This window comes from Lygodium microphyllum, chromosome 28 (assembly GCF_053477565.2).
Source record: "Lygodium microphyllum isolate KBCC chromosome 28, Lygodium_microphyllum_v1.1.10, whole genome shotgun sequence".
NCBI lineage: Eukaryota > Viridiplantae > Streptophyta > Polypodiopsida > Schizaeales > Lygodiaceae > Lygodium > Lygodium microphyllum.
Genome location: NC_141162.1, coordinates 120,246,256 through 120,271,654, shown reverse-complemented (window position 1 = coordinate 120,271,654; position 25,399 = coordinate 120,246,256). Strand labels below are relative to the sequence as shown.

Here is a 25,399-nt window from a genome sequence, read left to right as displayed (position 1 = left end):
GACATACTAATTACTGGCAGGGATACTCATGCCTTGGATTCATTGAAGCAAAGTCTTCATGGCAGCTTTGACATGAAGGATCTTGGTGATGCAAATCACATTCTTGGCATGCGAATACTCAGAGATAGATCGAAAGGCTTACTCTATCTATCTCAGCAAGAGTATATCTCCAAAGTTTTTGCAATGTTTCAATATGGAGGGGGGGGAAACAATTGAGATTTCATTGCCTCCATATGTGAAACTCAGTGCAAAGGACAGCCCTACATCTGATGATGAGAAGGCTGAAATGGCCAAGATACCATATGCTTCAGCTGTTGGCAATTTGATGTATGCTATGGTTGCCACATGTCCTGACATTGCCTTTACAATGGGAGTGGTTAGCAGATACATAGCAACCCCTGGCAATAAGCATTGGGATGCAGTAAAAGGTATTATGAGATACCTCAAAGGCACAAAGGAGTTGTACATCTGCTTTGGAAAGCAGAAGGCATCTGTTGTTGGCTTTACGAATGCAGACTATGCTGGTCATGCGGAGTGCAGGAAGTCCACTTCTGGGTATGTGTTTACTTTCACAAGAGGAGCAGTCTCTTGGATCTCCAGGCTACAAAAGTGTTGCATTGTCTACTACAGAGGCAGAGTATGTGGCTGCCACTGAGGCATGCAAGGAGGCTTTATGGCTTTCACATCTGGTCGAAGAGCTTGGCATCTCAGAGTTACCTGTTCTCCATTGTGATAGTCAGAGTGCTATCATGCTAGCACGGAATCCTGTCTTTCATGCAAAGACAAAGCACATACAGGTGAAGTACCACTTCATTAGAGATGTACTTGACAGCAAGAGCGTTGAGCTTGTCAAAGTACATACAGATGATAATCCTACAGATCTCACAAAGGGTCTTCTAGAAGAGAGGTTTGCTCATTGCCGACAAATAATGGGAGTTGGATAAATGTATTTCAGCTTTGTACATACCTAGACTTAGTTGATTCTTTTCTTCTCTTCAGGCACATTGCCTTTAGGTGGGAGGTTGTTGGAAATAAAGGCCTCGTGCCTTTAAATGTGCTTAGATGTGAACACACCCTTAGCACTTGTACTTACACATATATATCTATCTAAAAACCTAAAGGTTCTCTCTTGTCATTGTACCTACAAACGGGCTCTCTCAACTCTGCTCTATCTCATACTCTCTGTCTCTCACTGCGCGTAACAACTGTCTGTCTCAATCTCCGTGCCCAACCCGTCACTACATAATATAAATACAGCTTTCGTCCGAGTTAGACGAGCTATCCAAAGATCTCAAGAAAAACAAAAGAAAGCAGTAGATAAGCATCAAAGGTAATTGATTTTACAAGAAGGAGATTAGGTGTGGCTGAAATTTGACAAAGCTCGTCTAAGAAGCTCTAACAAGCCCTCATCCCAAGTCACTAAGCTCGCAGTAAGAAATTATGGGTCATTTCAAATCATTGAAAAGATTAATGATATTTGTTACAGGTTACAACTTCCAAAGCACTGGAGAATTCACAATGCTCTTCATATCCATCTTTTGAAGCCTTCTAAAGAGCCTCCACCATTTGAACCTGTAATGCAGAATCGACTTGAAGTAAATGAACAAGAGGAGATACTTCAACCAGAGCAAATAGTCTTTCATATGATCAAGAAATAAGAAAGAAACGTTTCTAGAAAATTCCTTTTGAAATTTAAAAATTATTTTCATTTAGATTCTAAATAGATACCGAAAGAGCATTCTAAAGACTATCTAGAAATACTTGTAGCTTATAAAGAAGTTGTAGATTCAAAAAAACTTCAAGAAATGTCTCCAGCACAAGACACATTTCAAGAGGAATGAATATAACAAACCTTTTGTATATCCATTGTTACGAAGACATATTGGTTCGATGATTCCAAATTATTTTGATGCTCATGTACTTTGAAAGGTGATTTATATTATTTAAGTATTTCAAAATATAATTAAATGTTCATCTTTCTATATAAGGGTGGCCAATGGCCAAAACGCCTTATATTTATACTTGGATCATCATTGACAAGATACCCAAGAGAAATTAAAAGTTTAGTCAATCAGTCAAATTAACCAAAAAGCTCAGATGACTAAGACTTTTACATTCAGATAGCCACATTGCCTAGAAGCCCATATAATGAGTGGTTTCAAGGAGAAAAACCAAATGCTTGTGATCAAAGAAACAAACCATAAACCAATGAACCTATATGATAAAGCTCTCCAGAAGCTAAATTTGGTGACTCCTAAAATTAAGAGGTTACTATTTCAGAAGTTGCTCAAATGAAAATTATGTTCGTGTCAAAGACTTCGGAATTTTGCAAGAAATAGCTTTGTCTTCAACAACTATCTCAAATTCTTATCCATTTGAGAGATTTTTAGAGTAGAAGATTTAGAAGTTTCTTTTTCTAGAAAAGGAACATGTAGCATCTAGAAGAGGACATGTGTCATTTTGAAGAGACAAGTGTCCCTACACTTGTCATTTTCAACAAGCACTTATCATTTGTAGCCTCTACTTTCCACTTTTGAGCACCCAAGCCCACACCTGTATATTGGACATCTCTCTCTTCATTTGGAATATATCTCATGCTAAAATTTCAACCACATGCTTTGTATTCTCCTATCTATCTCTCATCAAGAAGCATTTTTTACTTACTTTGATCTAACCAAGCACTAAAGAAAAAAATTAGCTTGCTCCTTGAGTTTGCAAAAATTAGTGTTTCAAAAGCCTAATTGTCAAAATTATAACAAATTAGCCTTCTGTATCCCCTCAACGTGGTGCTAACTCTTCTTTCTGCCTTTTGTATATGGTCTAAATACTCAGTGCCCATGGTTTTGTTTCAATTAATTCTTGTAAAGGGGGAGGGACCGGTTCCCCTCAACGTGGTGTCAACTCCTCTCTCTCTCTCTCTCTCTCTCTCTCTCTCTCTCTCTCTCTCTCTCTCTCTCTCCCCCTTAATTTTCATGGTGATAATTGATAGAGTTTGTTAAGTTCAAAGTACTGTCATTCTCACTTTTTTTTCCGCCCTTACATGTCACGTAAGTAAGTAGGACACAAAGTGTGAATGGGAGGAAAACATGGAAGTCCCTTCACTAACTTCTTCTAAGATACATATCTAATGGAGTTAAATTCCAAGTACCAATAACGAGTATGCCAAAGCAACCCAAGCTCATGAGAAGTCCACATAGCAAGGGCGGTAAGCTTGTAAAGCCTACCCTCTTATGTATCTTTCTAAGTAATAGAACTTGTAGAAGAGTCCTCAAATATCAAAACATCCTAGGTAAATACCACGCTTGTACCTAGGTATGTCAAATCATGGATAGAAAAAAGATTAAAACCTAGATCGAGTACATTAAGAACTTTGGTGAACGAAGCGTGTCTATCTTGGCAAAGGGAAATAGTTCCCACTCTACGAACTAGTATGGAAGAGTTGTCACCAATGGCGACGAAACTATTGAGATGTTTGCAATCACACCTACTTCAATCTCTTTGGAAGGAGTAGTGAGGACTCGGGACTAGAATCCCATAAGCACAATAGGAGATATGCTACTTAGACTTTCCTATACAGCATTGTACTTGCTTCCTTTTCTTAAAATATATGAAAGTACTCCTTTTTTCCAGTAAAGTGTCTATGTCATAATTCACACACAAGATTGTGTTTATAAGTCCAAGTCTCAATCTTGGAACCTAATTCACTTGTGTGACAGTTAGTCTTGTCTGTGTTCGTGTCTTCATGAGTTTAGTCTTCGTCTTCCAACCTCCATAGCTTTCACATTGCCATATCCTAAATCCATGTTTTTACATGGTATCAGAGCCCAGTCGGGCATGGCTCAACTCGACTTAGCTCTTCTCTGCTCTCTCTCAGTTCCTTTTCAACTCTGGTCAGCTCAGTTCCAACCCATGACTTCATCTCTCAACTCTACCTTCACTTGAGCTTCCATGGCAGCCATAGCCAGCTGCAACCTGTCAGCTTGAAGCTCTTATATCTCACTCCACAGGTTAAATCTCCTCGAGCTTCCTTCTAGAAAAGTGTTCTCCTGCTTCCAGAGCTTCTTCTTGTCACTTCAATCACTGACATCACACAACCATAGGCTCAGCATTATCAAAATTCTAAGTCACTGCCATAGCTTGCAACTGTGACCTGCAGAACATACCTTGCTTGGAGTCCCTGGATCTCTCAATACAAAGCATATCAGCTCACGATTCCTTCTGGGGACTTGTTTCTCTGCTCAAGGTGCTGGTTCTTGGCAACTCAGAGTGCAACGTTGGCCATCATATGCTTCAGCATTGCTGAAATTTCATCACGTTATCCAGAACTGCGCCCGTGCTAATCGAACATGGGAAAAGACCCTCCAACAGCTCGCTTCAAAGTAGATTTCTAGAGTTGATTTGCTGCTGTCCTTGCAAATCCAACAGCCCGTGCTAATCTGCTCTTCCACTGATAAAATCTAGAATTCTAGAGTTGATTAGCTGCTGTCCTTGCAAATCCAACATGGGAAAAGACTCTCCAACAGATCGCTTCAAAGGAGTCGGGTTTCATACTTGGCAAACCCGCATCAAACTCATCCTGATGAAGAAGGGCCTATGGGCCATTACCACTGGAAAAGAAAAGAAGCCTCATGATGCGGACCTTGCAGTCACTTGGCAATAGAATGATGATAAGGCTCATGCCATTATCAAACTGGAGCTAGATGACAACTATATCCACCATGTGGATAACTATGATACTTCACAGGATACTTGAAAAAGACTTTACACTCTGTTTGGAGCACAGTTCAAGTCATCAAAGTATGGTCTCTTGATTGAATTTTTCAGGCTTGAAATAAAGTCCAACACATTACTTGCCACATATCTAAATTACATAAAAGAACTTCTAACCTAGCTTGCAGGAATCAATATTAAAATGGAAGAAGATGTTTGCATTGGTGTTCTTCTCAAAAGTTTACCTCTCCTGAATATAATAATGTGTCAACAACTCTAATCAATATACCAAACCCTGAGCTTGTTGATATCCAGGCATCACTATTAGAGGAGGAAAAGAAGCTAAAAACTAAGTAAGAACCAAGCACCTCTAGAGATAAACAAGCATTACATGTTGGCAATAGGTACAAAGACAAGAAGGATCAGCTTCTCTGTAACTTCTGCAAAATGACCCGACACACCGAGAAGTTCTACCATACCAGAAAGAGATCCCAAAAGGTCTATCTAGTTGTTGTTAAAGAAGAAGAAGAACATGAAGCAAACGAAGAAGAAAAAGAAGAAGTCCACCAAGAGAAGAATAAACCTCACCAGTCCTTCTATTCGAATAGACTTTTTTAGCCTTGTATTACCTAGCCCTAATGCTTCGGACATAAACTTGTAAACTCCTCATGTAACCTTGTACTACAACCTCTGTACACTTTATGAGACCCCTATTACAGCCTCTGGATGTCTATCATGTTTATAGTACCCACACTTAGCCTTTTTTGCGACAGCCTCTAGTGTTTAGCCATGTTTACGGTGTGTCCACACTTTGCAGGTATTACTTTCACTAAAGCCTCTATACACTTTGTACTTCTGGTTGTGATTGAGAAGGGGTGTTGAGGTGTTTGCAATCACACCTACTTCTATCTCTTTGGAAGGAGCAATGAGGACTCAGGACTAGAATCCCATAAGCACAGTAGGAGATGTGCTACCTAGACTTTCCTATAAAGCATTGTACTTGCTTCCTTTTCTTAAAATACATGAAAGTACTCTTTTTTTTTCAGTGAAGTGTCTGTGTCATAATCCACACATTTATGAGTCCAAGTCTCAATCTTGAAACCTAATTCACTTATGTGACAATTAGTCTTGTTTGTGTCCATGTTTTCATGAGTTTGGTCTTCGTCTTCCAACCTCCATAGCTTCCGCATTGCCATGTGTCCTAGATTCATGTTTTTACAGAAACCCCCTCTAGAACATAAATCCTGAAGCCAATCCTACTAGTAGATCAGATGTAAAGAGGCCCCACTATCAATGAGCCATGGCTTCTCCTCAATGGAAAAAGCAAGTATTGTATCTTTAACCTCAAACAAATGATTGGGTAGAGCCAAATCCACTGGCTCTTATCTCTTTAAGACACTCATCATGGTCCAAGACAAGTGAGGCCAGCTTCTCCGAAAGAACAGTCTCGCGGACTCTCAATGTAAGATAGTTGTAGAAAACATCATACTTACGAGATGGCAACTAGGTAAGGAGGACCATTGCCATATCCTTCGCAAATATAGTCTGAAACCAAGGGATGCAAGCTCATCCCTCATATCCTCCATTTTGTTAATGTGATCCTTCGTATAATGAGAGTCATCAACAAAGAGCATCCGAAGCTTCTTCTTCGAGGTAATACAATGAGCCAAACTCTTCTAATGATAGAGGAAAGAAAGCTTTGTCCACACTTCTACCGCCATCCGCAACCTACATACATGAACAAGGACAAAATCCTATAGGCTCATAAAGAGAGCATTGGGCTCAAAGTTGAGCCAATCCCAAAGGGTTACACGATCCTCCACTAGACAAGGAATGAGGATTGTAACAAAAGCCCAAAGGTCACATGTGTCAAGGATACACTTCCCTTTGTAGGACCAAAGGGAGTAATAAGATCCATCCAACTGGTCTTCTTTTGGTAGGAAAGGGAGAATGGGCACTTGAACAAATGGTGCCATCATAGGCATCCTAGGGCCACAAGGACAGGCCATGTGTAAGACTTGGAGAGAGGGAGGAGAATGCTACTCTGATCTACGAGACTTGTCAAAAGATGGTGCCCATTCAAAACAGGGTTCTGACCTTCGATCTTAAATCTGAAGGAGTATGAATAAACTCCTCATCTAAGTCATCAAACACATTGAACCAATGGTACTCCCTCTTTGTAGACCTACGAACAACTAAACCTACTGCAATCCCTATTACCATTCAAAGCTAAGATTTTTATATGGAGAACTATAGGAAGTGGTTTATCAATCAAAAGCACACTTCATCAAAAGAGAATAATGGATAAAATATGCTTCTTAATGCTCTATTTGGCCCTTTGTTTCAGACATATGGGCTGTATAACTACTGAGAGCAATGTGGCATAGAATTGGCCTTCTCACATTTCAAGTTGCTCTTTGACATACTCTAACAGTGAGGACCATTGCACAATTGGACTACATGAAATGCCTTTATTTTCAAGCCAAGTGAAGGCAATTATAAGCAAAATTTTCTTTGAATGATGAGATGCACGACGTGCTCTCAAAGGCACACAGTGGGATTGCTGGTGGACACTTTAGCAGAGGCACGATGGCCCGCAAGGTGTTACAGTCTCAACTATGGTGGCCAATGTTGTTCCGTGATGTCGCACGATTTGTTAAGCATTGTGACAAATGTCAATGGACAAAGGTCCCTATTCGCAAGGATCAAATGGAGTTGACCCCAATCATTGCATGACAACCCTTCAAAAAATGGGGAATCGATTTCATAGGACCCATCAGCCCCGCTGCACAATATTCTCAGGCCAAATACATCATTGTGGCCACAGACTACCAAAGAAAGAAGAGCCCAAACAGAGAGAACATTCAGCTACACCTAAAAAAGAACAATGATAGATGTTCCACCTTTGTTGAAAGCACCTGAGCAATGCAGAAAATCTGTGTTTTCAGCAACAAAGTCGTCTCCTCTGGCTGGAACCTTTGCATCCTCACTAAGGCAATGATACCATGTGAGAGCGTGCGACAAAAGAGAAACACAAACATGGAGAGAAAAGAGAACAGAGAGACGCCAGGAAGAGAAGAGAAATGTGCACTTAATCTGAATATAATGACAGGCTGATCAATCCCTGCACGCAGCCGAAGCATCAATGAGGGCACTGGATCAGGACAATGACAATGGCAGCACCCAAGTCAGAGAAGATCAGTTGGAGTTGGAGTGCGCAACCTGCAAGACAGAAGAGGGATCTGCCCCAACTGTGTAGCTAGCTATAAAGAGCCACAAATGACCAAAACAGGCCAGCCAGGCAAAAAACTCTCCAACCAGACTGCCCTGGCAACAAAATGCTGACAAAGCCATCTAAACAGGCTGACCTGATCAACCTCGTGAATATGCAACAGCCTGACCACTGAAAAAGCTGGATAACTAGCTGCATGCACAATGTGAACACACTCAACACTCACTAGGAAAGAAATGCAACACAAACTGAAGTACAGTCAGAACTCCAATGTATCTGTCAGACTTTGATGAAGCTCAAAACCAGGAGATGTCTGACCGCCAAAATGGCAAGCTAATAGAATCTAATGGTATAAGTGCAAGTGGCTACACAATGTCCCGCTTATCAAAAATAATCTCTCTCCTAACCAAGATCTTGTTCGTACGAGGACCATTTAAATGGAAGGCCCTGGCTTCAAAGGAGTAGCCTACAAAAATTGAAAGCTCCGGTTTGAGCATGAGCTTACCCATCTTATCATCTGCCATGTGCATATATAGCACAACATGTAAGGCTCTATCCACACCCCTTTCATTGCCACAAGAACAACATTTGTATCCTATGGAATATATGCACAACATCTTTAAGGCACAATCTTGTCACACAATCCAAAGAATCTTTGCAAAATATGGTAACTTGAACAAACTTAACATATAATAAAGTATATAGCTCACTTCTCTTGATTATCCTTATGGATTTGATTGGACTCAGTGGCATGGCAAGTTTGACAAACATAATGCATAACTTTAAACAATAAACTTCTGACCAAAAAAAATTGTGTCAAAACCTCCTATAGAGGGTGAGACAACATTAGAAAATAATAAGTGCGATAAACAACAAACCAATAACTGCCCCAACAATTGTCATCCAAGTAGCCAATGACCAACCTCAACAAAATCGCCATCTTTCCAGATCTGTAAAGGACTGGTTCCAACGCCCAGAAGTTTTCCTTCTTGATCAAAGACTCCTGTTTAAAGAATACGACACTTCGAGATCAAGAACAACATAAATTAACCTGGTAGTGCTGTATGTGACAAAATGGGGTGCACACATTGATGCACTTGTGCAAGAGCAGGGGTTGCCTATGTCCTTTGCAACTAGCTGACTATGATGATGTGTGATAATGACTGTGTGGAAGGCCCAGAGGGGCACAAGTTTGTCATGGCCAGCTGACCATGACTTTTGAGCGAGCCTATGAATACGACTATGTGTGAGACTATGACTATCAGTAGATGAGTATGCTTAAGGCAAAACAGCAGATAAGCAAAGCAGCGATTCTCAAAAGATTGGGTATTAATCCATCTTCCAGCGTGATTATCACGATCGTGGCAATGATTGTCCAATAGGCAAGTCAATAGACACAGGCTACCTGCTCGCGCGCTGCCTGTTCCAACGTCCACGCCTAGATAGAGAGAGGCTGATGATGATGCAGGAGCCATGGACGTGTAGATAGAGAGAGAGAGAGAGAGAGACTGAGGATGGATAGATTGCCTCTGTCTCTCTCTCTCTCCTGTTTTTGTGTGCGCGCTTCGAGTTGCAAGTTTTTTGTATTTGCAATAATCCATCCAATACCTCTCGCAGGAAAACAATTTTTGAAGATTTAATTTAATGCTGCCTGAAATGGAATCCCATTTTTATTTTCTAAATACTGAAAATTCGGATCACTCTGCATATGAGCAGGATCCCACGCACAGTTTGCTCGCTTTTGCTGAGGTGGCAGTACGCCCCTTCACCTATGCGAACGGGAATACAAGTGGAAGGTCAAAAACCTTGCTTGGCGGATCACATCACCTTACGAGCAGGATCCCACAGCCAGTTTGCTCGCTTTTGCTAAGGTGGCAGTACGCCCGTTCACCTATGCGAACGGGAATACAAGCGGAAGGTCAAAACCTTGCCTGGAGGATCACATCACCTTGTACCAACCAGTAGAAGATAGATAAGCTCTAGGATCCACTTAGTTGATGCTATGTCATGAACTTCCTGCCATTTTCGCCCTGAGGGACCCATCTTTGGCATGTGCTTGTTACTCCGACCAATTGCATGTCGGATCCAAGTTGTATGTGCCCATGCTGCAATCTATCTCTGTCACTCAACTTTCCAAATAGAAATCGGATAGAACTTGTGCATGTGCCCAAGGTCTAACATCGAGTGGCCGGTTTGAAACCGGCTTCCATTTGCGGTTAGAGGGGCTTCATGCCCAAGAGTTTCAAACCGCACCTCAAATTGTAATTTGAAGATGACACCCTTCTCAAATGCGCAAAAAATATTGGTTGTTAATGGTAAACGGTTGAGTGCACATAAGCCTGAAGTACACGATAATACCAAGTCTTTTGAGTATCATAGCATTATTAAGTCCACTTTTAAGATTAAGGAGATAAATGCCTTGGAGCATAGTTCATATGATTACATACTTGCTACTTCTTCACTTGATGTTACTCAATTGCTTGATATCCAGTTTGCTTACTCTCAGTGTTGGCTTCTTGATTCGGGGCTTTCTATCATGCTACCCCACATTTTCACTAGTTTATACCTACCATACTGTTATAGGTTCAATTAAACTGGGTGCCGATCACATATGTGATATTGTTGGCATAGGTAATGTGAGACCGCAGTTTAGTATTGGTGCTCCATTTGTGCTACATGATGTGTGTCATGTCTCAATTTTAACTAAAAGCCTTATATCAACTAGGATAATGATAGATATCATATACCTTTTGGTGATTCTACACAGAAAACTACACATGGTAGCCTCAATTTTACTAAAGGTACCAAGGTTGGTAGCCTCCATCTCTCACTTATATCTGGATCTATGGTTCATATTTTGACCATGACCAATTTTTCCCATGTATAACTACTTATGTTTTGATTCATGTGATCATCATTTATATGGTAGGCAAACTCATCACTCACATAAAAAATATTGTTCTATGCACATGGATGAGCCATTTGCTCTTATGCATTTCGATGTTTGTAGTCCCTTGCCCTTTCAATCATGGATGAGCCATTCATGTGATCATTGTTTATATGGTAAGAAAACTCATCACTTGCATAAAAAATATAGTTCTACGCACATGAATGAGCCATTCACTCTTATACATCCAAATATTTATGGTCCTATGCCCTGTCAATCATTAGCATAGTATGCACTCACTTGGAGCAAAGTATACATCCACTTGTATATACTCTTGTGCATTCAGATATTTGAGGTCCTATGCCCTGTCAATCATTAGCACAATATACACCCACTTGTATGGCAATGCATGCTTACTATCTAGATAGGAAACCGAGTCATCGAAATCTATTACCAAGATGAGGCATGGCCCTCTCCCAAGAGTGACTATCACCTTTGTGCATAGCCTTTTTCATAAGGGGCAATTCAGAATTTGTTTTGTCAGCAAGATATAACGTACATATGACTCAAAACAATTAGGAGAACATGAGGCTCTAGAAAATTGTATTAAAATTGGATGTGGGGCATGTACTACATGTCCTCTCTATCCAACATCACGATCATGTATGACAGACAAATCTTGGACCACTAAATCATCAACAGCTACATGCTATCTAACTAGGGCTAGTTGTACTATAACAAGAGGCTCCTCTTGAAACATCACCCTATGTACCTCAATCACTTGCTCTAGTCTCATGTGCTTAATTATCTTCTCTAGTCTCATATGTATCTTTTTTTCGTGAGATACAACATCATGGTTGTAGATAACCTTCCAAGTAGCCTGCGGACTCCAAAGTTAACAGCCCAACTCACCTACATCACCATATCTAAGAAAGATATATTTGATAGACTTTAAATCCAACTTATTGTGTTTGTCTTTGGGAATATGGTTGAAAGCCTCACATCCAAAGATGCATAAGTGTGCATATAAGGGAGGTTTACTAGACCATACCTCCTTTGTAACTCTATTACCAAGAGTAATGCATGGGGATATATTAATCAGATGAACTATAGTAATAACTATCTCAACCAAAAAATGTTACGGTAAGCTTGCCTAATTAAGCATACTATTGACACTTTCGTGAATAGTCCTATTCATGCGCTTTACAACACCATTTTGGGGTGGGGTGTAAGGGGTAGTCAACTGGTGCTTAATATCTCTCTCATCATAAAATTTCTCAAATGCCTTAGAGACAATTTTCACGTCCATGGTTAGACTGAGACTGTAGGCAGCTGGTTCTTAACCATAGTAAGAAAGCACTAAGATTCAAGTAAAACTTTTGACTTCTACACAAGGATCTACATGAGGGCATTTACTTGCAATAGCCTAAGGGATTTGTAGAAAAGGAAAGGGAGCACCTAGTGTACAAGTTAAGAAAGAGTCTATATGGACTTAAGTAGACACCTAGGAAATGATACCGCAAGTTCGATGCTTTTATGCATTTGTAGGGTTATTTCCATAGTGCTGTGGATCAAGATCTTTACATGAAGAAGGGATGTGGTGGTAACCTTATCATTTTGGTATTATACATTGATGATATGCAGAGTACTGAGAGTGCTCATGTTGAGTTGGATGTTTTGAAGTTTGAGCTCAAGAGGAGCTTTGAGATAAAGGACATGGGACATGCCTCTCCTATAGTTGGTATGCACATTATGTGCAATCGTTTTGTAAGGGACTTCTCTACTTGTCCCAAAAGGAGTACATCCACAAAGTACTTGAGTGATTTCATATGTAGGGTGATAAGCCTATTGACTACCTATTACATTCTCATACAAAGATTGATATGGCAAATTTTCCCCAATCAAATGATGAGAAGGTCGAGAAGGTCAAAATCATGTATGAATCCAGAATAGGTAGCTTGATGTATGCCATGATAGCCCTTAGATCTACCTTAGCATTTACGATGCAAGTTGTAACACGTTATATGGCAATAGTTGGCCAATGATATTTGGACATTGTGAAGGGTATCATGAGATATCTTAAGGACACTACAAATATGTGCATTTGTTATAGTGGCCAAGGTACTAGAGTCGAGGGCTATACAAATGCAGATTATATAGGACATGTAGATACTAGGAAGTTCACCTATGGCTACATCTTCAATTTTACTGGATGTGCTATTTCTTGGATGTCTAGGGTACATAAATGCATGGCCTTATCTTCTACCGAGGCTAAGTACATTATTACCATTGAGGCTTGCAAAAGGAAACCCTATAGTTAGGCCGTTTGATTGAAGACCTTGGTACGACTACAACTCTTACATTGCATTCGAACTCTATAAGTGCCATTTAGTTGGCATGTAATCCAACCAATCTTTCGTGTGAAGACTAAGTATATTGAGGTTTATTACCACTTTGTCAAAGGGGTGGTTAAGGACAAAGTAAATAGATATTTCAAAGCTCGATTGACAAGAATCTCATAGATCTACTCACTAAAGGTTTCCCATTGGAACATTATGCCTTTCATAGGAAGTTGATGGGCATAAGATGAGATAATGTCTTTTCCTCATCCTATGCTCACTCAACGTGGGTCAAGGTCCTAATGAAAACAATTGCTATGCATCCAGGATTTCTAATACCTTTAAAATATTTTCCATGATTTATGTATATTGTGGATGCTACGTGCTCAAACAATTATGAAATCAATATTGTGCACATGTGCAAAACATCCTTTCAATGATTTTCAACTACAGTTCTTATGCGGCGTTGCACGGACTTAGCACCGAGGAAATCCTCGTGCTACTAGGCTCTTATTTTATAATTATTCACCGACCTATATGGCATGCAAACAAAAGCCAGCAATCTTTTCATCATTTGACTCCACATTTAGACACATTTTGACCACCCTACCCTCCCATTGATCAAATGTTGTATTGTTGTATAGATTTACAGGGCATTTTACCATCTTTTATGTGTAAAAAGTGGGAAAAACACACTAGAACAAGAAGGTGGGGTTGAATTGAGGCCAATCCTCATGCTTCAGTCCCCACAAACATTCATAAACATTGTTCTTAATTTTCATTAATTTTCCGCACCCAAAATGCATTTTTCCCATTTTTTTATGATTTTTCTCTATTTTCCTTGTATTTTTCCTTATTTTCTACATTACTTAATTACTAAAAATTCAAAATAGGTTATGGGCTGTGGCCCTTAGTTCCTTCTTGCAGCAAAATGAAAATTTAGTTGGTGTTTCTATTCATTTTCCCATTTTTATGCCCAAAAACATCATTTTCCCTTGATTTTTCATATTTTACGTGTTTTAGTGTATTATTTTGAGCCACAAGATGCATATTTTTCTGATTTTCTGATTATGATCAACAAGTACTCATGGAAAACAGCAACATAAACAATTTTTAGCCCACATGAACAACATTTTATTAATCAAAAGCAATGAAATCTCAAATTTCCTTTGAAAAAATTGAATTATCGCTTATTTGCGTGTTTCGGGTTTCATGTTCATGGCTGCAAATCTGAAAATCAGCAACACTTCATGCTCAGCACGATCACAAGTCACCATGGAGCAATCCGATCCATGCCGGACAAGCCTCCATCATTCTTTCTTCTTCCTTCCTCTTCCCACATGAATTCCCCCTTAGAAGAGAGAGAGGGAGGAGAGAGAAAGACTAGATTTCCATCTCAGCATTCAGGCCATCAATTGAGGAGCGAAGGGCAGCGATAGAGTCAGCATTCAGGAGGGAAGCAAGGGCCAATGCCGATTGGATAGGTTGTGTGCAGGCTGGAGATGGCATCATCAAGATCCAAGCGAAAAAATCGGCGCTTGCTGTCCACGTTTCTTCATCCTCTCTCTCTCCACGATTTGTTGCTATCTTTTATGTTGCATAAAATTTATTAGGCTCCCAAAGGTCATGCCCACTTTGGCCACTCCAATGTCCACCTCTTCAAATCTTGCCCAACTTCTTGGCCATTTCCCCGTTCGGACTCGGAATCGAGCTCTGAAAAATCTTGGGCGTCCAGCTTGGCATCACGCATTGGCCAGTAGCTCGTGTCAACCCGCACAACTATCTGAAAATTTATGAAAAATCAACAAGTGTCGCTCAGGCACCTTTAAAGCACTTTGACGCTTAAAATCGTCCTAGATTGAGCTGCCGCCTTTGACGGTGAATATTTTTCCCTTGATATTCATAATTTTTAGCTATTTTAAAGCAATTCTCGGCACCAAAATTCCGCTCTCATTGGCGACCACGGGATAGGGCGACTCAGCCCGTCGAATCCACGAACATATCTGCACATAAACAACCAAAGAAGCATCAAGCTGATACAAAACAAATATATAATAAAACTCAGCACAATGCTCCCCCTACCCCTGGACAGAACCAAGGCATGACATCCACAAGGAGTAGGCCTAGCATCATCTAATAGAAGATCCGAAGTGAGTCACTAACCAACTGCTCCAACACAGCCAAACTAAAAACCCTATCAAAGAGGTTGCCCTAAGTGGTAGTCTGAACTACTTACCAACTACAAACAACACAACTAGGAGCTCCTACTAGGCGAGGACTCCTATAGCCTGATCAATGAGTATTTTCTTTTATTACATTTCTTCTTTTAGGATTGTCATTTTATGAACATACTTGGGCATATAAAAAGGAGGGAGCTGAGCGTAGTAACCCAAGGAGAACAGGGCATCGGTCTCAGGACCTGTCTCGGCACCCAAGAACCTACCAAGCCCTCGCAAGGCGACACTTAATCCTTTTCTAACGCTCACTTTTATTTTCGCTCCAACCTTCCTTGTTTTGTTTTTTTTTTTTCAGCAAGAAGCCACCCCTAGGAAGACAAGGTATCGGCCCCGGGTCTGATTCGTCCCCAGGAACCTACCAGGCCTTCGCAAGGCAATGATCAACTGCTTATATATTTTCATTCCTTTTCTTTTCTTTAATAGGGGTTAGAATCCCTTTTTACACACCTTCGTATTTATCTTCATCTTTTGGGATGCTCAAGGTTTCTTGGCATCATCATTTTTATCTTCTGGCAGGCTTCTCTAACTGCCTCACTACTAACAAGAACTCCTAGAACGGCTGCCTAGCAAAACAGGGCCACTAGGACTTCCTTCTAAAACAGGTCTTTCGATGCCTGACAATGTCTGTACAGGAGGCAATGACTACTCCGACCTTCCTCAAACATACTTAGCCTAAACCTGGGACTTCATGCCTTGGTTGCCGGTCCCCAACAAAAATGTATCCCCTCGACAAGTACAAATACACATATAACAGGAAAGAAATGTACTCGTAAAGGGGAGATATCACCTGGATTGGCCACAAGAAGCTTCCATCGCAGCAAAGGCTCCTCCAAGATCTACCAAATTCCACGAACCACGAAACTTGTCCAGCACAACACTTAAAACAAAAACCCGATTAAACGCACCCGCACTAGACAGGGAAATGACCCTCTTGGCCTAATGAAATAAACATGACTACACATAACATCCTCCTGGAAACAACTATGATAGACATCAAAGCATAACATTCCCAGGGGAACAGAGGCTCGTAGCCCTAAACTAGGTGCATTAAATTATGACCCATCCCTCCTGAGTATATCGCAAGAGGTGTTCGCATCACATGTCGTCTAATCGGTCTGTGGGTCCAAGATAATAAAGGCAGATGAGTCTCGCTTACCCTCTGCATCACCCAGATCAATCATTGTCTGCCAAAGAGGGCATGTTCAGAAAGCATACCCCACAAACGACCAGGTCCTGTCTCATCGTCAATAGATATATCCGGACAAGGGCCACAATTAAAGAAGAGGTCTTCTTCATACGCAAAATTAGCAAATGAATCGGCAAACTGATTCCAGTTTCGTGGAATCAGCTGAAAAGACACTCTATCAAATTCGTCTAGCAGGGCTATGGCAGTATGATGGTACATGCAAAGGATGGGGTTTCGTACCATATACGTCCCATTGAGTTGATTTAAAACCAACTGAGAGTCCCCTTTCACCAATAACTGGCGGATACCACCCTTCTTTGCAATATTCAAACCCATAATCAGGGCTTTGTATTCGGCCATGTTATTGGTAAAATTCACCTCGAGATAAGTAGTTAACTTCATGACAATGCGTCGTCAGGGGTCTCGGATGACAACTTCTACACTTTCTTTTTTGCATGCACCCCTGGACGCCCCATCAAAGTACAAGGTGTACGTCCATAAAGGGTTTACATATCCCGCCATCCTGAACTCTATTCGTAATTATGGTAATCGAAATTCAGCATATTCAACGGGTGGACTGTAGGCTCCATCCCTCCATCATCATTGAATTCAACAGGGATGCTCGTCAAAATTTGTAGGCAGTGATGGCAGAAGACCTTGATCTCCCAAATAAATGTCCCACCTTCTTGCTCAATCACATTGTATCCTTTGCTTCACTAAATGAGCTTTCCCTGATGATACCTCTGTTCTAAATATGGGTGTTCTAAATAAGGGATCAAACGACCCATCAACCTCTATCATGATTTCCTTGTAGATGTTTGATCGATCTCTCCTAGACCTGCAAGGCAGTCATAGTATTAGTGCAATCAGAAATAATAAGGTTTAATCTTATTAAGATTAACCTTATTTTTAAATTCTATCCCCTCAAGGTCAGCTAACAAGACTATGGATTTATTCTTTCCTATTCTAATGATCCTATAGGGCCCGTCCCATTTGGGCTCTAGCTTGCCTGGAAATAATTCACGTCGTGCATCATAATACAGAACAAGCTGTCCTTTCTTGAAGGTGTATTTCTTGGCTTTGAGGTCGTGTAGTTGCTTCATTCGGCGCTTCGCCACTTCTTGGTGCAATAAGCTCTGCAGCTTAAGCTCATCTAAATGTGCCAGTGTCGTCAAGCGCTCAAAAAGTGCGTCTTCATCACTCAAAGAATGATTGATGGAAAACCGAATAGTCGGCAGCTCAATCTCTAAAGGCAAGACACACTCCTCCCCATATACTAACTTGAACGGGGTATGACCAGTGGCTCGTTTGAAGGTCGTATTATAGGCCCACACTGCCACATATAACTTTTTATCCCAATCCCGTTTCTTTTCCGATACAATTTTGGACAGGATGCCCACAAGCTGCTTGTTGGTGCTTTCAACTTGCCCATTGGCTTGCGGGTTATAGGGGGTTGTCTTGTTATGCTTGATTTGCCGAGTCTCTGTCAAACCTTTGATCATCTTATTCAGGAAATGGGTTCCGCGGTCCGACACTAATTCTTTCAGCGGACCAAAACGGCATTTTATCTGCTCTAAAAGGAAACTAGCAATTTCTTTAGTATCATCTTTCCTTGTTGCACGTGCTTTTGACCACTTTGTGAAGTAGTCAGTTGCTACAATAATGTACCTCTTTTGCGTAGTCGACGACGGAGTAATAGGACCCACAAAGTCTATTCCCCACTTCTCAAATGGAAGTATTGCCATAATAGGGGTGAGTGGTCGTTTCCTATTCTCTCGACTATCATGTCGTTGACAAATATCGCATCTCTTAACATACCCAAACACATCTTGGAAGATGGCAGGCCACCAATAACCTGCTCTTAAAGCCTTTTGTGCTGTAAGCCATCCAACAAAATGGCCACCGCAAGCAGAATCATGGCACTCTTCCAAAATGAATGGCACCTCGTCAGGCATCACACATCGGTGATAGATGTCATCAACCCCTTGCCGATATAATGTACCTGTAATCAAGGCAAACTTTAACACTTGCTGCTTAATTTTCATTCTCTCAGCTTTAGATAATTCGGATCCCGCCTCTCCCGTTGATAAATAATGCGTTATTGCAGCATACCAGGAGGGAATAGATGCCGTATCTATTTTAAATAACAACTCCATGTCACTACCTTCAGCCACAGATTCTTTCGGCTCCCCAAAGTCCACAAGACGTTCCACGATGCCTTGCAACCTTGGTGGCTTACTCCTGATTTCATAATCAAATTCCTGCAAAGTGATTAACCACTTCTCTAGACGATCAGGCAGCTGTAGCTTATTCATCAATAATCGAAGTCCCTCCGCCTTCGTATAAAGCACGACTTTCTCATAGAGAATATAATGCCTAAATTTCTTGGTCCCAAAGACCATCGCTAAACACAACTTCTCCATGTAGGTATAATTGATTTCGGATACCCTCAGCTTCCGGCTAGCAAAAGCAATCGGGTGGTACCACTTCTCTTCCCAAATTTGGGCTAAACAACAGCTGATACTATACATGGTGGCTGCTGAGAATATTATAGAACACCTCACCCCTTTAAGGTGCTTTCAAAACGGGCGCTCTTGCTAGCTCTTGTTTCACATTCTCGAATGCTACCTTACAAGGGTCACCCCATTCAAACAAACAGCTAAAGGACAATAAATTTGTAAGCGGCAACGTTCTTTCTGCCAAGGCGTTTATGAATCTACGGTAATAACCAACCGAAGACAGAAAGCTATGAACTTCCTTCGGAGTGCGTGGTAGACCCATGGCAACTATAACTTTGACCTTCTCGGGGTCTGTCGCAATTCCTACCGAACTAACCACATGACCCAGCAATAGCCCATAGGGTACTCCAAAAACACACTTCCATGGGTTTAGGGTGATGCAAAATTGTCTAAGCGCTCAAAGCATTTTCTTAAAATGATCAACTGCCTTCCTCTCACGGTGGCGGCCCCTAAGTCATCAATAAACACCTTCAACTCTTCAGGGGATATGTCACCGAATGTCTTATCTGCTGTTCGTTGCCACGAACCAGGCACATTGCATAGACCAAAGGCCATCACATGGTACGCAAAAGTACCAAATACAGTGATAAAAGTTGTTTTCAACTTGTCCTCTTCTGCAATTGCCATTTGGTTATATCCTGCAAAGCAATCCATGAACGAATATATCTCCCTACCCGCTAAATGATCCAAAATCTGGTCAATAAATGGCAACGTGTAGTAGTCCTTAAATGTCTGCTTATTCAGCTCTCTAAAGTCTACACATAATCGAATTTGATTACTTTTCTTCTTTCTGATCACAACCGACGAACACCATTCCGTGTGTTACACAGGAAAAATCAAACCCGCTTTTCGAAGCTTCTGTAACTCTTCAAACAGCCCGTCTCTCAGTTCGAAAGGCATACGCCTTACTTTCTGTCGTACAGGACAACTGCCCTCTTTCAACGGAATTGTATGAACAGCAAGACTAGGAGGAATGCCTCTCAGCTCATCATAACTCCAGGCAAAGATATCACGGAAGTCCTGGATCAAGGCCACATAGTCCTCCCTTTCTGCTGTGCTGAGCATAGAATCTAATTTGATTGGCCGTGGATCATCAGGCGTACCAAGGTCTAGCTCGATAACATCTGCATCTCTTATACGATCTTGGCCCTCTATCGGCTCGTTCAAAGTAATCTGATAGATGTCTTCCGTGGTGGATCCCTCTTTGGACTCATCACTCGATAATGTCTCACTGGCAGATAAATCTTCTAATGTCTCCAATTCTGTAGAAGATAGAGGAGCTCTCTCACTCTGCGGGGACTCAGGATAAGCATCAACCACCACATGCTGGGCACCTCTGCCGAATATTAGTCGACCGACAGGTATATCTACTTGGCAGTCCGCTTGCAAGATCCAAGGTTGTCCAAGTAATACTTGGTAACTTGGACGGCCTGCAAAACGAATCACCCTAAAGTCCAACAGGAATTCTACATTTGCAACAGTGACATGGACCTTAGTAATGCAGCCTTTCGGCAGTCTCAAACTATCATTTGCCATTCTGAGAATTGTGGAGGTATCTTTCTGGATCGCAAGACCCAACCTTTCCATCAGTTCAGAACTCATAATGTTAACAGATGATCCCGTGTCGATAATGGCATAATCTACTAATATCCCATCGACATAGGTTGCAACCCTTGGGCAATCCTTCTCAGCATGCTCGAACCAATCATCACCAACTCGTGCAATACCCAAAGGTTCTACGATATACCCGGTACGTAGGATCTTTCTAAATTCCTTGCGTACTCCTGGGGAAAGCTTAATAAGCTGTAAAAGATTCACATCCGGCTTGACTTCACAAAGAGAGCTCGCCAAATCGAATTCATGATAGTTCGATAGAGCTCGCTTTTCACGCCAAACCATCCGCTCTTTAGGTCGCTAAACCGGCTTTATTGTCTCTTTCTTAACTTTCACCTTCTTCTTTGGTGGTTCCTTATCGGCTTTACTCTCCACGGGCTTCAAAGGTCCCCCTTCCATGGCAGGATCCAAAACTTGCGTTCCTTTGTCGCCTTGTTTAGGGTTTCCGCTGACAGGCTTATCCTTGTTGGCTTCTCTACCCTTTTGACCTCTTGTAAGAACAGCTCGCAGATTAGAGGGTTCAGCATCATTAACGCGTACAGCCTCAATCAAACTAACCCCACTACCACTAGGTAGCTCCTCCACTGTAGTCTTTGATTGTTGAAGTATTTACTTAGGCCCGTCTTCTCGCTGGGAATCATTTCCTTGCGCACGATGATTAACAGGCCCTGGTTGCCGACTTCCTCGCTAGAGGGAACTGATCTTACTCCAGCAAATAGCTGCTAAATGACCGGATTTTCCACAGATGTCGCACTTAACATTTGGGCAATTTCTTGGATAGTGTTGCCCACCACACCATTTGCAACTAAACCTCGAAGGTGCACCCTCATCTGGGTATCTACTTCCTATCAAATTTTATTGTTTTTTAAGAAAGTTGACATCAACAGCTATTTGTCGATACTGCTCCGTAATCATGTCGGTATAATGCTTCATCATGTCCTTAACCTCTCCAAGAACATTGAAAGTGCTCGACTCATAGCCTTGGTCATTACCATGTCGTTCCATAGGCCTAACAATTCGATTAGGCACTGGTTGTTGAGCCACATGCATGGTATTAGAATTGACCGCCTGGCCTCCACCATTTGGAGCCATTTGATTGCTCGTAGGTATCAACATGCTAGGGGGAGCTGGTAATAAAGGGACATTCTGCACCATGTTCCCTCTCCCATTAGGGTTAGCCATCGCTATCCCTTGGCCACTACTGCCATTGGCCATCGCCCCATTGTTTCCTAATACTAAACCCATATTCGAATTGCCTCGAGAAGCATAGGCTACTTCTAGTCGGGATTCCACCTCTTGTGGTCGTGTAATGGCAGCATCTATATCCCCCAAGGGGACACTACTCAACTGCAATTGGATATTAAAGTCCAAACCATGTAGGAAATATTGTAATTGGGCAGCTGCGGGGATAGGAATAGAGGTGTCCAACTTACGGAAAACCTCTTTTATTTTCTTCGCATCAGCACGAATATCCTCGTGTGGTTCTTGGCGGGTCACGTTGAGTACACGCAACCAATATTGCCCACCCCTTTCAGGGGCAAACTCCATTCGAAAAGCTCCATAAAATGAATCAATATTCAATATGGTTCCGGCTTCTAAACCATGATACCATATGGCAGCTCTTCCTTTGTGAGTCATATTGAAGAACATCATTAAATGTCATTCTTCTTGAATGCGACAGTTAAACATCAGCTTTTGAAACTCCCTAATGTGGAGTTCCGCATCTTCCTCAACTAGCCCATTAAAAATGGGTAGCGGGTTACCTAGAGCCGGCAAATCCGTCGTTCCTGCAAGAATTGCAATAGGCTGCGCCATGAGGAGGATTGGATTTGCACTAGGAATAAGGGACGGTGGGGTTACACCTTCCGCACTTGATGTAGACTGGCTTATGGCAGAAAGGGGAGCACTAGAGCTTCCACCTTCTCCTAACTTACTGCTTGTGGCCCCAAGACCACTAGATCCACTCCCTCGTAAGGGTTCAGCACCGCTACGCTTAGGGGAATATCTCCTAAAAATTTCAGCACGTCACCTAGCTCTTTGGTCTCTCTCTTGCTTTTGGATTTCTTCTAGACGATGCTTATCAATAAATAACGGATCAATCTCAGTATCCTTTGGCATAAACTGTTAGTTGGTCCCTAGACAACTAGGATTCGAGGATCGCCACTTTTAAGCGGCTCCCGGCAGACGCACCACTGATGGAACCTAGAACGGGCCGGCACTGGCTCGTGCACTAGCCGGGGACCTCTATCTCACGCGCTCAACAACCCCACGGCCTCGCAGCCAGGAGCGTTGATGACACACACATTGCCTTCCTAAATATCTTGCGTTTGTATTACGTCGTTTGTAGTCCACTCTTCTCTCACCCACTACTCCTCAGAGGGAGTCCCTTACACATTACCTAATGGCACGAAGCACAGACATAGGGGGTCCTCCAACGGCTGAATGCCGCCACCCCTCTGCGACTCTCCTACACCTTGGGGATTGGCCCCTCAGTGCATCGCTCAACATATAAACATGTCGCACAAAATCCACTCAAGGTACCATTTAATCGTATACAGGAATGTACCATTGTCCTTACTTCTCTTTCCCTTAGACCCCACGACTAGCCTATGGCTTAGGGTGTCCTGTCTCTCACTCAACGTGGGTCAAGGTCCTAATGAAAACAATTGCTGTGCATCCAGGATTTTTAATACCTTTAAAATATTTTCCATGATTTATGCATATTGTGGATGCTAAGTGCTCAAAAAATTATGAAATCAATATTGTGCACATGTGCAAAATATCCTTTCAATGATTTTCAACTACAGTTCTTATGCGGCATTGCACGGACCTAGCACCGAGGAAACCCTCGTGCTACTAGGCTTTTATTTTATAATTATTCACCGACCTATATGGCATGCAAACAAAAGCCAGCAATATTTTTATCATTTGACTCCACATTTAGACACATTTTGACCACCCTACCCTCCCATCGATCAAATGTTGTATTGTTGTATAGATTTATAGGACATTTTGCCATCATTTTATGTGTAAAAAGCGGGAAAAACACACTAGAACAAGAAGATGGGGTTGAATTGAGGCCAATCCTCATGCTTCAGTCCCCACAAACATTCATAAACATTGTTATTAACTTTCATTAATTTTTCGCACCCAAAATGCATTTTTTTCCTATTTTTTTATGGTTTTTCTCTATTTTCCTTGTATTTTTTCTTATTTTTTGCATTACTTAATTACTAAAAATTCAAAATAGGTTATGGGCTGTGGCCCTTAGTTCCTTCTTGCAGCAAAATGAAAATTTAGTTGGTGTTCCTATTCATTTTCCCATTTTTATGCCCAAAAACATCATTTTCCTTGATTTTCCATATTTTACGTGTTTAAGTGTATTATTTTGAGCCACAAGATGCATATTTTTCTGATTTTCTGATTATGATCAACAAGTACTCATGGAAAACAGCAACATAAACAATTTTTAGCCCACATGAACAACATTTTATCAATCAAAAGCCATGAAATCTCAAATTTCCTTTGAAAAAATTGAATTACCGCTTATTTGCGTGTTTCGGGTTTCATGTCCATGGCTGCAAATCTGAAAATCAGCAGCACTTCATGCTCAGCACGATCACAAGTCACCATTTCCAGCCCGTGGAGCAATCCAATCCATGCCGGACAAGCCTCCATCATTCTTTCTTCTTCCTTCCTCTTCCCACATGAATTCCCCCTTAGAAGAGAGAGAGGGAGGAGAGAGAAAGACTAGATTTCCATCTCAGCATTCAGGCCATCAATTGAGGAGCGAAGGGCGGCGATAGAGTCAGCATTCAGGAGGGAAGCAAGGGCCAATGTTGATTGGATAGGTTGTGTGCAGGCTGGAGATGGCATCATCAAGATCCAAACGAAAAAATTGGCGCCTGCTATCCACGTTTCTTCATCCTCTCTCTCTCCACGATTTGTTGCTATCTTTTATGTTGCATAAAATTTCTTGGGCTCCCAAAGGTCATACCCACTTTGGCCACTCCAATGTCCATCTCTTCAAATCTTGCCCAACTTCTTGGCCATTTCCCCGTTCGGACTCGGAATTGAGCTCTGAAAAATCCTGGGTGTCCGGCTTGGCATCACGCATTGGCCAGTAGCTCGTGTCAACCCGCACGATTGTCTGAAAAATTATGAAAAATCAACAAGTGTCTCTCGGGCACCTTTAAAGCACTTTGACGCTTAAAATCGTCCTAGATCGAGCCGCCGCCTTTGACGGTGAATATTTTTCCCTTGATATTCATAATTTTTAGCTATTTTTAAGCAATTTCCGGCACTAAAATTCCACTCTCAATTAGACATGCAAATATTCAAAGGTTGAAAGTAATGCAATCCAAAGGATTGGTTACAAGGTTGGTTTCATTTAGAGTTGTAGAATTTCATAAAGTGTGTGAAGCATGTCAGTTTGGTAAGTATGCAATACAACCTTTTTCATATGATAGAGATGTGAGCAGAAGTATGTTAGTTTGGTAAGCAAGCAAGGCAACCTTTTTCACATGATAGATATGTGAGCAAAAACATATATGATTTTGTGCATACGTATATTTGGGGACCTACACAACACATATCTCTTAGTGGTAGCAAATATTTTTTCTGTTTATTGATGATTGTTAAAGGAAGCTATGTGCATAATTCATGAAATCAAAAA

At 41.5% G+C, this 25,399-nt stretch overlaps 1 protein-coding gene across 4 annotated transcripts in view; it reads right to left on the bottom strand.

Moving 5' to 3' along the window:
• LOC148011920 (FGGY family of carbohydrate kinase) overlaps positions 1–9,505 on the bottom strand; it is a 58,186-nt gene extending 48,681 nt beyond the window's left edge. For all 4 annotated transcript variants that reach the window (XR_015689290.1, XM_087670124.1, XM_087670123.1 and 1 more), the window contains exons 1-2: positions 9,348–9,505; positions 8,866–8,945 (exon numbers count right to left, since the gene is read on the bottom strand). Coding sequence is in view for 3 of the 4 variants with exons in the window: in XM_087670124.1 (XP_087526250.1) it covers positions 8,866–8,945; positions 9,348–9,417 (150 nt within the window). In the remaining variant the exon portion in view is untranslated. The remainder of the gene's footprint in view (positions 1–8,865; positions 8,946–9,347) is intronic.
• Between the last annotated feature and the right edge of the window lie 15,894 nt (positions 9,506–25,399).